At 43.5% G+C, this 14888-nt stretch overlaps 1 protein-coding gene and 1 pseudogene across 1 annotated transcript; both read left to right on the top strand.

Annotated features, from left to right (window-relative positions):
- Positions 1-11071, top strand: part of LOC132479138 (leucine-rich repeat-containing protein 37A3-like) — a 28965-nt pseudogene extending 17894 nt beyond the window's left edge.
- A 136-nt stretch (positions 11072-11207) lies between these two features.
- LOC132479137 (leucine-rich repeat-containing protein 37B-like) lies at positions 11208-14192 on the top strand. The gene is made up of 6 exons (XM_060082720.1): positions 11208-11441; positions 11675-11935; positions 13247-13306; positions 13447-13671; positions 13782-13961; positions 14031-14192. Exons 1-6 carry the CDS (start codon positions 11208-11210, stop codon positions 14190-14192), a joined length of 1122 nt encoding a protein of 373 aa, XP_059938703.1.
- The last annotated feature ends 696 nt before the right edge of the window (positions 14193-14888 follow it).

Genomic DNA, 14888 nt, shown 5'->3' with positions numbered 1-14888 from the left:
CTCCACTGAAATGTCTTTGAACCTGAAAGTCAGTTCTCCACATCTCTCTACTTCAGAACTTTGTATTCTGTTCCTTTGGTCTTTTTGTCTATCTTTACACTACTATCACAATGTCTTGAAGGTGTAGCTTCATAATCCTTGAAATCAGTTACTGTTAGTTCTTCAACTTTGTTCTTTCTCAAAGTTGTTTCAGTTATTCTAAATTTTATTTCCATATGAATTTTAGAATTAGCTTGTCAATGTCTATAGAAAAGCCTACTGGGGTTTTGATGTATAAATCGATTTGGGGAGAATTGATGTCTCAACAATATTGAATCTTCTGATCCATGAATACTTTATATCTCTCCATTTATTTAGGTCTTTCTTAATTTCCCCCGGCAATATTTTACAGTTTTCAGTGTGCAAGACTTTTATCAGATTTATGCTAAGTATTTTATATGTTGGATACTTTTATAAGTAGCATTTTAAAACTTTGATCTCTGATTGTTTGTTGAGACAAATTCATCTTTTTGTATGTTGATCTTGTACCCTGCAAACTTGATAGACTCATTTATTATTTCCAGTAGCATTTTCGTAGCTTCTGTCAGGTTTTCTACATAATCATGTTATCTGCAAATAAAGATAGTTTTACTTCTTCCTTTCCATTCTGAATGTGTCTTTTCTTTTTGTTGCCCTATTGCACTGGCTAGAACCTTCAGTGCAATGTCAAATAGAAGCAATGAGAGCAGATATCCTTGCCTTGTTCCTGATCCTGGTGAGAAAGTACTTTGTCCTTCACCATTAAGTATGATGTTAGGTTTTTTGTAGAAGTCATTTATCAAGTTGAGGAAGTCTCCTTCCATTCCTAGTCTACTGAGGGCTGTTTTTTTTTTCTTTAATCAGGAACGTATGTTAGATGTTTTCATTCTTTTCCTGCATCTATTGCAGTGATTATATGATTTTTCCCTTCTTTTCTTAATTTGTTTATTTATTTTTGGTTGAATTGGGTTTTCATTGTTGTATGTATCCAGTATTCTTAATCTTTTATGTAGATCCATATTCCAATCTGGTGTCAGTTTCCTTCTGCTTAAAAATAGTTCTTTTAACATTTCTTATTGTGAAAGTCTACTAGCAATGAATTCTTTCAGCTTCTGTATGTCTGAGATAGTCTTTATTTTGCTTTTGTTTTGACAGATCTGGGTATAAAATTCTAGCTTGATAGAATTCAATTCACTAATTTAAAGATGTTATTCCACTGAGTTCTCGTTCACGATTTTTCAAGCAAGAATTCTGCTGTCATTGTTATCTTTGTTCCTCTGTATGTAGTGTATAATTTTTTCCTCTGGCTCCTTTTAAATTCTTCTCTTTATTGCTGGTTTTGAGCAATTCGATTATTTTCTGTGCCTTGGTGTAGTTTTGTCCATGTTTCTTCTGCTTAAACTTCATTGATCTTCTTGACTTTGTGGGTTTATAGTGTTTACCAATTTGGACAAATTTTGGCTATTATTTCTTCAAATTTTTATATTTCTCCTCTCCTTCATGGACTCTAAGTACACATGTATTAGGCCACTTGAAGTTGTTGCACAAGTCACTGAGGCTCTATTCATTTTGTTGTTGTTTTGTTACTCCTTTTGTTTCATTTTGGATCGTTTCTGTTGCTATGCCTTAATGTTCACTGACCTTCTGCCGTGTCTAATTAGCCTTTAACCTCCTGCGATATCTTTTTCATTTAGACATTGTTTTTAATCTCTAGAAGCTCAATTTAGGTCTGTTTTACATTTTCCATGCCTGTACTTAACATTTTCAGGGTTTAGTCTGGGTGTTTTAACATATGAAATACAGTTATAATAACTTTTCTTCATGTATAATAACCTTTTAAAAGTTCTTTTCTGCCAATTCTAACATCTGTATAGATTATGGGTTATTGTTGATTGATTGCCTTTTCTCCTCAGTATGGGTCATATTTTCCTACTTCTTTGCATGCTTGCATGCAATTTTTCATATGATCCCAGATATTGTGAGTTTTAGTTTATTGTGTGCTATATATATTTATATTCCTGTAAAATGCCTGGGCTTTGTTTTGGGTGAAATTAGGTTACTCAAAACAATTGTATTCTTTTAGGTCTAGCTTTTAAGGTTCGTTGGGTAGGAGTCCAAGTAGCCTTTAGTCTGGAGCTCATTATTTGCAACTACTGAGACAAGTCCTTTCTGAGTATCATGAGGTTTTCCAGTCTGACTTGTAGGAACAGGTACTATTCCTACAACCCTGTGTGATATCCAGTTGTTCTTCTTATTAATCCTTTCATGTGGTTCTTTTCCTGGCATCAAGTTATTCCTCACACAAATGTATTGACCCATACTTTGTTGAATTCTCAAGAGATCCCTCTGCATATCTCCAGAGTTCTTTGTCTGTGCACTTCTTTTCTCTCTGATACTCTGCTTTGTAAACTCTAGTTACCTTGGTTCTCCCAGACTCTTATGTCCATTTCGTCTGTCAGGGAGCCCACTAGTCTCTGTCTGGACTTCTCTTCCCTGTACCATGACGTGGATACTCTCTCAGAGAAGTAAGGGCAATTATAGGGATCACTTCATTTATTTCCCATCTCCTCGGGAATCACTGAAATGTATTGCCTGAGGTTCAGTTTCTTGAAAACTGTTGTTTCATTATGTTCCATCTGATTTTTTCCTTGTTTCAGGTGGGAGGTTAAGTTGGCCCTTGTACTTCATCTTGGCCAGAAGCCAATAACATTCTTTAAGTCTGTTTTGTTTTGATATAGGATCCAATTAAAGATTAGGCATTGCATGTCATGTCTGTGTTTCCGTTAATCTAGAATTTTTCCCTACTATTTTTTTTGGTCTTTTATGACATTGGCTTTTTTGAAGAGTCTAAGCCAGTTGTCTTGTAAATTGCCCCACAACCTGTATTTGTCTGTTTCGTCATTAGATTCGAAGTAAACATTTTGGGGAAGAATACTATATAGGTGATGTATTCTTCATACTTCATCACTTGAGGTGGCCCATTGCTAAGTTTGATCACTTGGTTAAGGTGGTCTATTCCATATCTCTCCATTGTAAAGTTATTTTTCCCCTTGGTAATTGATAAATAATATGTGGGGTGATCCTTGGGATCAGTGAAGATCCTACTTTCAAACAACTCTTCACCCAACTGTGCATCAATGATAATCCTTGTCTGAATCGATTATTACATTGATAGTTGCAAAATAACACTTTCCTAATTCTATCCTTCCTTTTGCATTTATTAGCTGACATTATTCTATAAAGAAGAGCTCCCCCACTTTTCATTTGGAGTATCATTATGAACTCATGTGCTTTTTTTTCAGTTAACTATGTTATACCTTATTATAATGATAATGTTATTCTTTGGAATGTTCCTTTTGTCCAGATTTGGTCAATGCGATCTCTGTTATTGTTTAGCCACATGATGCTTTTTTATTACTAGAATAATTTCTAATATATTACTCCTCACAAATAGGAACTGAGAAAGTGACTCCAGAATGTGCGGTCTTATTCATACTCTTCTTAGAAGTCTGCCTTCTTCCTGTGTACTCTCAACCCAAAGTGAGGCTTTCGGGTTGGAAGGAGATACTTCTGAATTAAACTACAGTTCAGTGTCACCCAATTCTAATCGCTATTCCCTTTTTTCTAGGCATATCATACCTACTGCCATCCTAATCCTTCTGTTGGGCACCTCTCTCCTCCTCTATATTTATTTCCAACTGTCAAGGGCAGCAATTGGCCAACCGGCCCCTATCCAGTTCTATAGTCCATATGCCCCAAGAACTCCTTTTTGCACTGGTCTGTGGTGGCCTTGGCCTACCTCTTCTACCTACTCAGGTAACTCTTTTACCACGAATTTAATTACCTGTGTTTCCATTTATAGGATCTTACCCAGCCGTAGGGCCTGCTGCCTCTGCCAATTTAAAAATACTATTGAGGTTGTCTGTGAGACAGTCAAGCTGCGTTGTGACAGTGAACGCCTGAGGGACGTCACACGTTGTGGTGAGTCTCAATTGCGGGATAATACATTTTTAATTTTTAATTTAATTTGTTATTTTTAATCAAGGATGATACATTTTAAAACTAATGATGTAATTACATTATTTTAATACATTCATTTAGAGTTCCAGCTCCCTAAATTTCTAAGAATTACCCCCTTGCTAAAAATCAGATTCTTGGTTACATTATTAAGCTAAGAAGAGCTCAGTTACATTATTAGCTTCATAATGTAACTGATCTGCATATGTAAAGGAATGGAAGGGGGAAGGGAATTCACATTAATGGCCACATATCCTATGCTGCCCTCTCTGCAAATGACAACTTATTCACATAGTACATCACAGTTTGTAAACTGATTTTATATACATTAGGTCTCAAGTACCCTTTGTCTTATAAGACAGGTGTAAATATATTTTTGTTTATTTGGTTTGTTTCTGCAATTTTATAAAGAGTACAAGTGATGCTGTTTTATGTCCTATCTGGAGCCTGAGAGTTTCTGGTTCCATAACCAGAAGCTGCTACCAAGCCCTTCTAATGCATGGGAGAGCTAGTTATTTCTTTGACTGTCCAGCTCTGAACTTGCTCTGAATCGCAAGTTTTTCTATCCACAAAACACTCAGGGGCTTTCAACTATTTTTCTATGTATTAGATTTATGGACACTAACTTGATGACTTCCAAAATGTGCTTTCATGCCCAGGTAGCTTGAATACAGGTCTCTTTCAGTGATCTAGAGCACATCATAAATAATAACACTTTGCCACTTATATAAAGACAATATTGCTGATTTTTCAACACAGTTTTTTTTTTTTCCTTTGGCCACCAAGCTGGTGGGATCTTAGTTCCCCCAGCAGGGATTGAACCCGGGCCACAGCAGGGAAAGTGCCGGGTCCTAACCACTAGACCACCTGGGAACTCCCCCAAACATTTTTTTTACTAATTATATTACTCCCTTCTCCCCCAGAAGTGGGCAGAAAAAGCATTTTTAATCTCCTTTTACAGGTGAGGAAAAACAAGATCAGCGGTGTTAAGTGCTATGACCCTAGGGCCCCGATCTCCTGTCCCCAGTTTGGGGCTCTCTGCTAGCCTCTGCTCCTCCTTTCTCATGACCCTTCCCTCCTCATTTGACCCTCACCCAAAATACTTTTAATCCTTTTGGGAGACAAGCCCAGCTACACAATGGTACACATTACCTTCACACAGTCAGAAGATTTGGATGGTTCCCCAAGTAGAGCTGGAAATATTAGAAGTAAAATGAATTGAAAGCAAAGTAGCCATCTGACAGAAGTTGCTTTTTCCCGTCTACATTTTAGGGCCTCAAGTATTATTCCATTGATTTGTTGAACATTCCACATGGGCATACAATCTGGCAAATCTCTTAACTTATACCCAAGCTCCCTGCCGAAATTTTAGCAAAGAGCCAGGGTGGACATAGTGTTTTTTTCTGTATAGAGGCTTCTGTTATGGGGACTGGGATATATAGAAGCAGGGACTAAGCAAAGGACTCAGTGGGTAGTTGGAGAAGGACATGTCCAGATGACGACCTGTTAGCGGCGGTGGTTGTCGTGGAGATCTGTGATAGCAGCAAGAACACAAGCACACTGAAGAGGTGGAGAGAGGAAGCCTCACACTCCCGTGCCTTTGAGGCAGGACAGGATGGGGTATATGAATGTGAGGAGTCACAGTAGATCTGCAGAGAGTCCAGCTGATGAGGGGAATATTTGTCTTCCAGCCTTGGCTTTTCTTGAGTACTGGCCCCTGGGAACCAGTGGAGTAATCCTGAATATAGTTCCTATATTTCACGCTACAGAATTTTCTGAGTAGATAGCCCCTTTTTCAAGAGAGACCTTTCTCACATTTTGTTGTTGCCAGTCATAGGCTTAAGTGTGGGTTTCTTTTTCTCCTAAGTGGCACTCAAACTTTGACTGATTCCTAATTTCTTTGGCTGTGGACTGACAAAAGGCTGTCCCATCAGTCTTCAGTGATCAAAAACAGTCCCTTCTCTTTTGACAGATGAAGAAACATCTATAGAGAATGCAGGAGGATCGTTGATGAAGGTGTTACAAGCCCAGAAGGAGAACAACAGCACCGAGCTGACTGTTGAGTCAGAGAGGACGTCCTCACCTAACAGTGCTGTCAGCTTGTCAGGCTTCATGAATGAGCAGCTGGACTTTAATAATAAAAGTGATATTATCAGTACACTAAATTACATACTGCCTTATATCTCAGAGGGAAATCTAGGAGATGTGGAATCAACATTATTACCATTCATTCAACTTCTTTTTTCAAATACACAAGATGGACATATGCCGCTGGGCCTTTTGAAAAACAATACAAGGAGCCCTTCTGTTAAACCTGTACCCAACAATTCAACTAAAAAAAACAAATTGAGGGAACTCCATTTTGTGGAAAATTTGTTAGATGCAGAAACTCAAGAAAAAATTGATGAGGTTAAAAAGGAAGAAAAACCTGCCACGTGTACACGTTCCAACCTTTTAAGTGCCATGTTTACACGCTACATCTTTCAAAAGAAATTAGAAACTGCCCAACCACAGAAAGACAGCCTAGCAAAGATTGAGAGTACAGAGGAAAAGCTGCTGAGAGTGAACAAGGTCCTCAAGGGGCATACCGAAAATGCACCTCAAAGCAGTGGGAGATGAGAGCGTCAGGAGGAAACAGAATGCCCAGCCATCTGTGGCAAACACTGCCAAAGAATGAAAGCTCAGGAGGCCATCCCCAAGAAAGCTGAAACAACTCCTCATGGTGCAGAGGCCCAGGAAGCTGGTGGGAAAGTCCTCCAATGCAGAGTCTTCATTCATAAAGGAACACAAGGCCGCAGGCTCCTCTTCCCTCAAACCGTACTTCAAGGGCAGGCCTTGTGCCTCCATCCCGCCAAAATCCCCATCTGAGGTTAAAAGCAAATCAAAAGACTTATCCAACGCTATTCATGTTTTCGAAGATGCAAAGGCAAGAGTTAGAAATATTAAGGACTTCGAATTAATCTCACATTCTGGAAAAAAAAATACATCTTCCATAAACTTAGGTCTCATCGGGTCCACAGAAAACCCAAAGTTAAAAAGCATCGAGGGGCTTCCCTGGTGGCACAGTGGTTGGGAGTCCGCCTGCCGATGCAGGAGACACGGGTTCGTGTCCTGGTCCGGGAAGATCCCACATGCCGTGGAGCGGCTGGGCCCGTGAGCCATGGCCGCTGAGCCTGTGCCTCCGGAGCCTGTGCTCCGCAACGGGAGAGGCCACAACGGTGAGAGGCCTGTGTACCGCAAAAAGAAACAAAAAGAAAAAAGAAAGAAAAAAGGGAGTCGAAAGTTCAGAAAGAAAAGTTCACTTGATAGAATGATGCTTGCAAGCCCTCCGTTCTCTGTCGTGAGGAGTCTCATAAATTCCCCTCCACGAGAGGCTGTTTCATCTTCAGGAGAAGTGACTTCTCAGGAAAATCCTTTTCCAGAATTATTTTCTCTTTCAGACCCTTCTGCAGAAAACACTACTTCAGAAAACAATACTGCACAAAATGTTTCTGAAGCAATTATTTCTACAGGAAACGCTACTCTGCCAGGAGGAACCGGCCCTGGAAACACTAGCCATAGGAACGTCTCCACTGCACATTCTACTGTCGCTGCAGACAACAGTATGCCAGCTGTTCAACACAGCAACAAAACACAATGGGAGCACCACAACATGGTCACTGAATTATCCTCTAAGCCCACAGGCTTCACTTTCCCAGGGCTCGCATCCCCGGGTGATCAAGTTGAAACTCAGCTAAACCAGCAGCTCTGGTCCCTCATCCCCAACAATGACGTGCAAAGGCTCATTTCTCATGTTATCCAGACTTTGAAAATAGACTGCTCGGACACCCACGTGCAGCTGGCCTGTGCCAACCTCATCTCTAGAACAGGCCTCCTGATGAAGCTTCTCAGCAAGCAGCAAGAAGTAAATGTGTCCAAAGCGGAATGGGATATGGACCAGTGGAAAGCTGACAACTCTATCAGTGAGAGCACAGAAGCCCAGAGTGAGCAGAAAGAGCAGGAGTCAAGTGAGGTGAGGATAACCCCTGACACGTGGGAGTTGGACTTTTACTCAGTTTAGGACATGCCATTAACGTGCCCAAGCGGGAATACCACGGGCTCCTAGTCAGTATCTTATCTTCAGCCATGAAACGGGCTAAGACAGTGATCTCCAACTTTGCTCATTGAGAGAGTGTGTCACTATTCCTAGGGTAGGCCCGAAAAGGACATAACACAAGATAAATAAACTGTAGATAAATAGTAGAAGAAAATGCTAATGATAAGAGTAACAACATTAAATTTGGCTTGTTCTTATAGAAGCTACTCGCCTGGAAGGATTGGGTTTCATAGTAGTTTAAGAATAGTTAGCGATCGTTTAGAATAGGATTAAGAATCAGAAGTTTTCATCCCTTCTATCTCCTTGTTTTTAAAAACTGTGATATATTTCTTTAGCTCACAAAAGAAGTTCCAGGTTATGACTATAACAACAAACTCATCTTGGCAGTATCTGTACCTGTAGTAGTGACGATTTGTGTTAGAATTCTCTGTCTCATTGAGGTAAGGACAATAATTAATTCAGATTCAGAACCCAGAAACTGAGAATCAAATCCACCTTTCCACCTGCTACTACTTGATTCTTCCCTTTAGCCGTGAGGACTGACATACACTTTGTTCTTTTAATGAAAAGTATATTCCCAGGATGTTTGTGTGTGTGTGTGTGTGTGTGTGTGTTTTTTGGCTGCGTTGGGTCTTCATTGCGGTGCATGGGCTTCTTACTGAGGTGGCGTCTCTTGTTGTGGAGTACGGGCTGTAGCTGCACGGGCTCAGGAGTTGTGGCACACTGACTTAGTTGCTCCGCAGCATGTGGGACCTCCCCAGGCCAGGGATCGAACCTGTGTGCCCTGTGCTGGCAGGCGGATCCTTAACCATTGCACCACCAGGGAAGTCCCCACAGGATTTTTAAAAGGAACTTCACTCCCAGGAGATCCCTATGGAATTGGATCCATGATAACAAGCTATTGGACTATTTTGACAAGTGAAGTTTATAAGAAGGCCAGAGTTGACATGATAGTAAATTTTCTTCAACTCAAGAAAGTATGCTGATTTGAGGTACTCACCAGTCACTCTCATTCTACTGTTGATTTCTTTCCTTCTTGGCTGAAGTGATGAGAGATATAGGATCTCCATACTCAAGGAGCTATCAGTCACCCTGGGAGGGCTAAAAGGACATGCCTAAAAGACAAAAGTGTGATCTCGTCAATTCCTCAGGTTTACTTAGCAGCTTTCTTCTCCGGTGTATTAGGAATTGTGTAGATAGGTTCCATTAAAACACTGCAAGTAAAATCTTGCAGCAGGCTACCCTCAAATATTTATAGTAGCCTATTCCTGGAGCTAGCCTGTTTACCTTTTGTTCAGTTACATAGTGGTTTCTTACTTTTCCAGCAGGCAGTTGCTAACATTAAAAGAGTGATTTTAATAGGCTGACAGTCTTGATTCTACCCTACCACTCCACATTACTTTAGTTATCTTTTCTCCTGTAATGGCAGCCCTCCATTCCAGCCAAAGCAGCTCCTCACTATACGCTAGTTACACCATACCCATTCCTACTTTTGTCTGTGCCTTTGTCCATCGAAAATTCCTTTATTTTGCTTTGCCTGTGGAACTCCTATGAATCTCTGAAAAGCCAACTCAAGTTCAGATATCTTTCTCTGTAAAGCCTTCCCTGAATACTCCAGCCCTCCTGATCCTAGTCCTGTGAGGTTTGTCACCATTTCTGAGGGGCCATAGCAAAGCAATCCCCTCCCCTCATAACTCACAAAAGTGGTAAGCTGTTTTTTGAAATTTATTCCTAGGTACTTTATGCATTTTTTATTGATACAGTAAATGGGCAAAGAAAGGTGAACGGGGCTGAAAATCCTGCCTATGCTCCATGCTAAGCCACATACAAATGTCTCTCCAGAGACACTTGGGGTCCATTTTGGATAGACACAGAGAACTTCTGGAAGGCCAGCATGCATGCAATGATTTTCATGATCCCGGGTCTGTGGTGATTTTGCTCATTGTGATTATGGACTGAGGTACCCATTTAGTCCTAATGGAAGCAGAGATAACACATTGTGAGAGAGATGAAAAGTGACATGTAACACTAACTGTGTGTGTTTTCCTCCAAGGGGCTTTTTTTGATTTCTGCTGCGTAAGAAGCTCAGGGGAAAGTGAGAGTCAGGTAGATGTGAGGAGGATAAAGTACTGTGGCCAGAGAAAGCAGGGGAGATGCAGAATTAATATTTCCCTTTCTGTGTTCTAGGAGGGCTTTTTCGGGAGAAGGCGGCCACTTTGGCTTAGGGGTATGTATAGGCCTCTCAGCCCCACATGCAAGGAAAACATGGCCCAAAAGCTACACGACAGGGAGTCTTCTGATAAGGATGAGATATTTCTGCATCCCAGCAGGAGGCCCAAACTCGTCCATCCAGAGCTCACTGAGCAGGCTGAATCTTTACTTCATCAAGAGGCCCCTGCTCAGCATCCACAGACCCCTGAGGACGTTGAATCTTTTTCACCCCAGGCAGAGGCCCAGGCTCAGCATGCAGAGCCCACTGAAGGGGTAGAACCACCTCCACTTCCGCAGGGGGCTCCATCTCAGCCTTCAGAGGCCCCTGAGGAACTAGAAACTACAAGTCCTCAAGAGGCCCTCGCCCGGTCTTTGGAGACACTTAAGGAGGTTGTAATTCGGCTAGAAGCACATCATGGGGTAAATGAAGCTCAGCAGTCAAACTTGTACAATGTCACTGTTAAATCTCTGGCTCTGGCACTTCCCATAAATCCACAGGTTACTAAAGAGGTTGATCCTTCTCCAATCCAGGAGGAGACCCCATCTCAGCCTCCAGAGCGCCCTGAGGAGATTGAACCTTTTCTACTCCATCAAGATGCCCCAACTCAGGCTCCAGAGAGCCCCGAGGAGGTTGAACCTTCTCCCTTCCAGCAGGAGGCCCCATCTCAGCCTCCAGAGCACCCTGAGGAGATTGATCCTTCTCTACTCCCATCAAGAGGCCCCAAGTGAGGCTCCAGCTTTCCCTACTGAGTATGTACTTCAAATTCCAGTGACTGATGAGGTAGCATCTCTACCTGGCGTTCAGCGTCACGCTCCTTCAAACTTGCCCAGTGTTCCACTGCAACCTCTGGATTTGGAATTTACCATGAATCCAGAGGCCACTACGGAAGCTGAGTTTCCTACAGCTCAGCAGGAGGCCCTGGCTCCCCCTCTTGAGCATCCTGAGGAGACAGGATCTCTACAACCCAACAAGAGACCACAGCTAGGCCTCCAGAGCCTCCTGGAGAGGATGAGCCTTCAAGGGAGCAGTAGCAGCCAGCTCAGCCTTCTGAGCCTCCTGGGGAAGTTGAACCTTCTCCAACCCAGCAGGAGCCCACAGGTCAGCCTCCAGAGCCTCTTGTGGAAGCTGAGCCTTCTCCAAGTGAACAGAAACAACTGACTCAGCCTTCTGAGCCTACAGAGCCTCCTGAGAAGGTGAAAGCAGCAACCCAGCAGGAGACCCCAGCTCAGCTTTCAGAGTCTTTTGGAGAAGCTGAAACTTCTGCAACCCACGAGGAAGCCTCAGCTCCGTCTCTAGAGCCTCCTAATGAGGCAGAATCTTCTCCAACCCAGCAGGAGATCCCAGCTCTGTCTCCTCCGGAGATAGGACCTTCTGCAACCCTGCAGGAGCAACCAGCTCAGCCTCCAGAGCCTTCTTCAGGGGAGGTGGAACCTTCTCCAACTCAACAGGAACAGCCAGCTCAACCTCCAGAGCATCATGAAATGACAGTTTCACCTCCAAGTCACCCTCATGCTCAGCATTCAAAGTTATCCAGTGTCGCTGTCAAACCTGCAGATGTGGAGCTTACCATCACAGAAGAACCCACTCCAGAGGTGGGACCTTCTCCAAATCAGCACAAGCCTTCAGCTCAGCCCTCAGTGCCCCTTACTAATGCAGAATTTTCTACAACCCAGCATGAGGCCCCCACGCTGCCTTCACAGCCACCTGAGGAGTTTGAACTTTTGCCAGTTCAACAGGAGGCTCCAGCCCAATCTCCAGAAGCCGGTACTTATAATAAACCTTCAGTACAAGAGGAGACCCCAGCTCAGTATCCAGAGCATCCCGGAGAAGAAGTTATTCCTGCCACAAGCCAGCAGAAGGCTCCAGATCAGCATCCACAGGCTCCTGAGGTTGTACCTTCTCCATCTCAGCAGGAAGACACAGCTCAGCATCCAGAGTGTCCTGGTGAGGTTGAATCTGCTCCAACTCAGTCTCCAGAGCTCTCTAATGTGACTGTAGTTTTCTCTCCAGAGCGTCATGTGACAACAGTTTCTCCTCTAGGTCAGGATCAAGCTCAGCTTCTGCAGCGGCCCAATGTCACTGTTAAACCTGTGGATCTTGCACTTATCGTAACTCCAGCGTTCACTAATGGGGTTGAAACTTCTCCACCCCAACAAGAAACCTCGGCTCAGTCTACAATGTCCCCTGAGCAGTTGGTACCTTTGTCAGTTCAGCAAGAGGTTTCAGATCATCATGCAACCCCCTGTGAAAATGTCGAACCTTCTCCGGTCCAGCAGGGAGCCCCAACTCAACCTCAAGGGCTTCCTGAGGAAACTGAACCTTCTCCAAGCCAGCAGGAGAGCTCAGCTCAGCATCCAAAGCCCACTGAGTGGGTTGCACCTTCTCCAGTCCAGCATCAGCACCCAAGTCAGCCTCCAGGGGCCTCTCTGGATGGTGCAGCTGAATCTTCAGCGCATAATGAAGTGACATTCTCACCTCTAGGTCCAGGTGGAGTTGAACATCCAGTGTTGCCTAACATCACAGTTCAACCCATGGATCTGGTAGTTCTCTTAACTTTAGAGTCCACTAAAGAGGTTGAACATCCTCCAGTGCAGCAGGAGGACCCTACGCAGACTCCAGATCCCCCTGGAGGGGTAGAGCTTTCTTTAGTCCAGGAGGAGGAACCAGCTCAGTCTCCCATTCCCCAGGGGGGCTCAGCTCCATCTCCTGAGCCCCCTAAGGAGGTGATACCTTCTCCCACACAGCAGGAGTTTCATGCTCAGTCATCAGAGCTCCTTGCAAAGGTGGAACCATTTCCAGTCCCTCAAGGGACCTTTCCTCAGCTTCTACAGCCCCCTGAGAATATGGAATCTTCTCCAGTCCAACAGGAGTTCCCAGACCTACCTCTGGAACCCCTTAAAGAGACAGAACCTTCTCCAGCCCAGCAGGAGGCCCCATCTCAGTCTACAGAGCCACCTAAGGAGGTTTTAGCACAAACTCCAGTGCATTATGGGATGACAGTTCCACACTAGGACAGGATCAAGCTCAGCATTCAAACTTGCCCAGTGTCACAGTTAAACCTTTGGACCAGGGGCTTCCCACAGCTCCAGAACCTACAATGTAGGCTAAACATTCCGCAGCCCTGCAGCAGACTGCAGTTCCTCCAACTTACCCTGAGGTGACATTTCCAAATCCAGAGCAAGTTCAGGCTCAGCATCCAACCTGGAGTGAGGCCACAGTTCAACCTTTGGACCTGGAACTTATGTTAACTCTGGAATCCAGTATGGAGGTTGAACCTTCTCCAGTCCAGCAGAAGACCCCACCTCAGCCTCCAGAGCTCCTTAAGGAAGTTGTAGCTCAGTCTCCATTGTATCCTGAGGTGACAGTTCCAGCACAGAGCAGGATCATGCTGAGCATCCAACATCCCCCAGGATCACAGTTAAACCTTTGGACCTGGAGCTTACCACAACTCCAGAACCTACTAAAGAGTCTGAACATTCTACAGCCTGGCAGAAGACTACAGCTCCCCCTCCAAAACACCCTGAGGTGAAACTTGCACAACCAAACCTGACTCAAGTCACAGTTCCACCTGTGGACCTGGGAGTTAACATATCTCAGCAACCAAAGCCATCTGAGACAGTTCTTTTTCCTTTGACTCAGTATTCAGTATCCACAGGTCTTCCTGCTGTAAAATATACCCCAGAAAAGAAACAGCCAGAACAGAATGCCACCAAAAACATCAGCATATGTGAGCTCTGTACCTGCAAAAATGAGACGCTGTCGTGTGTTGGTCTCAGCCCAAAGCAGAAGCTCCACAGAGTGCCTGAGCCAGAGCCTAACGCCTACAACGGCACCTTCACCATCATGTAAGAATCGCCTTTCCTCATTTGTTCTCTGCATCCTGCCTGACATGGCAGCCTTTCTTCAGGTCTTCCTGGGTCCTCCTTATGTCCCCAATCCACATTGACTGACTTTCTGTTTCCACCTTTTGTTTGTCTATGATTCCTTATCTTCATTCTCCTTCTTACTATTTTTCCCACTCCTCCAGTCTTTAATTGCCCTTATTTTTCCCCCATTATTCAATTCCCTAACATCTACTCTTCTCCCATCTTTACTCCATCCTCTTTATAGCAACATGTCCTTCTCCCCATCTCATTGGTGGTAATACAACAAAGTGGTTAACAGTAGAGATTCCGGAGCCAGACTACCTGGGTTTGAACCCAGGTCAGTCATTTATTAGCTTTATGACACAATTTCCTATGTGTAAAATGGGGATTATGGTAGTTATCATCTCATCTCATAGGATGACTCTTATGACTCCTCAACAGAATTGGATGCCAGGGAAATTCTGTTCCCTGAGAAAGAGAATTTTTAACTTTTTAACTTAATTTTTAACAGAATTAATTTTCCTTAATTTTAAATAATTTACATTCTAATAGGCATTTGGCTAGTGGCTACTGTAATTGACAATGCAGCTCTAGGGCCTTGGGGATAACGGATTTAGCTAGACAGCGATGGAGGGAAAGCAGGGATAGTTTAGGTCCTCATCAGGCCCTGTGGGATGGG

This window comes from Mesoplodon densirostris, chromosome 18 (assembly GCF_025265405.1).
Source record: "Mesoplodon densirostris isolate mMesDen1 chromosome 18, mMesDen1 primary haplotype, whole genome shotgun sequence".
Lineage (NCBI taxonomy): Eukaryota > Metazoa > Chordata > Mammalia > Artiodactyla > Ziphiidae > Mesoplodon > Mesoplodon densirostris.
Note: the sequence above shows the minus strand (reverse complement) of the source record. Positions and strands in the feature narration are given on the sequence as shown.

Excerpts from the sequence above, each read along its gene's own strand:
- LOC132479137 (XM_060082720.1), top strand. The coding sequence starts at position 11,208 with ATGAATCCAGAGGCCACTACGGAAGCTGAGTTTCCTACAGCTCAGCAG. Across the intron at positions 11,442-11,674 it reads AACCCAGCAGGAGCCCACAG|CAGGAGATCCCAGCTCTGTC; the intron begins GTCAGCCTCCAG and ends TCTCCAACCCAG. Across the intron at positions 13,672-13,781 it reads CTCCAGAGCTCCTTAAGGAA|CTTACCACAACTCCAGAACC; the intron begins GTTGTAGCTCAG and ends TTGGACCTGGAG.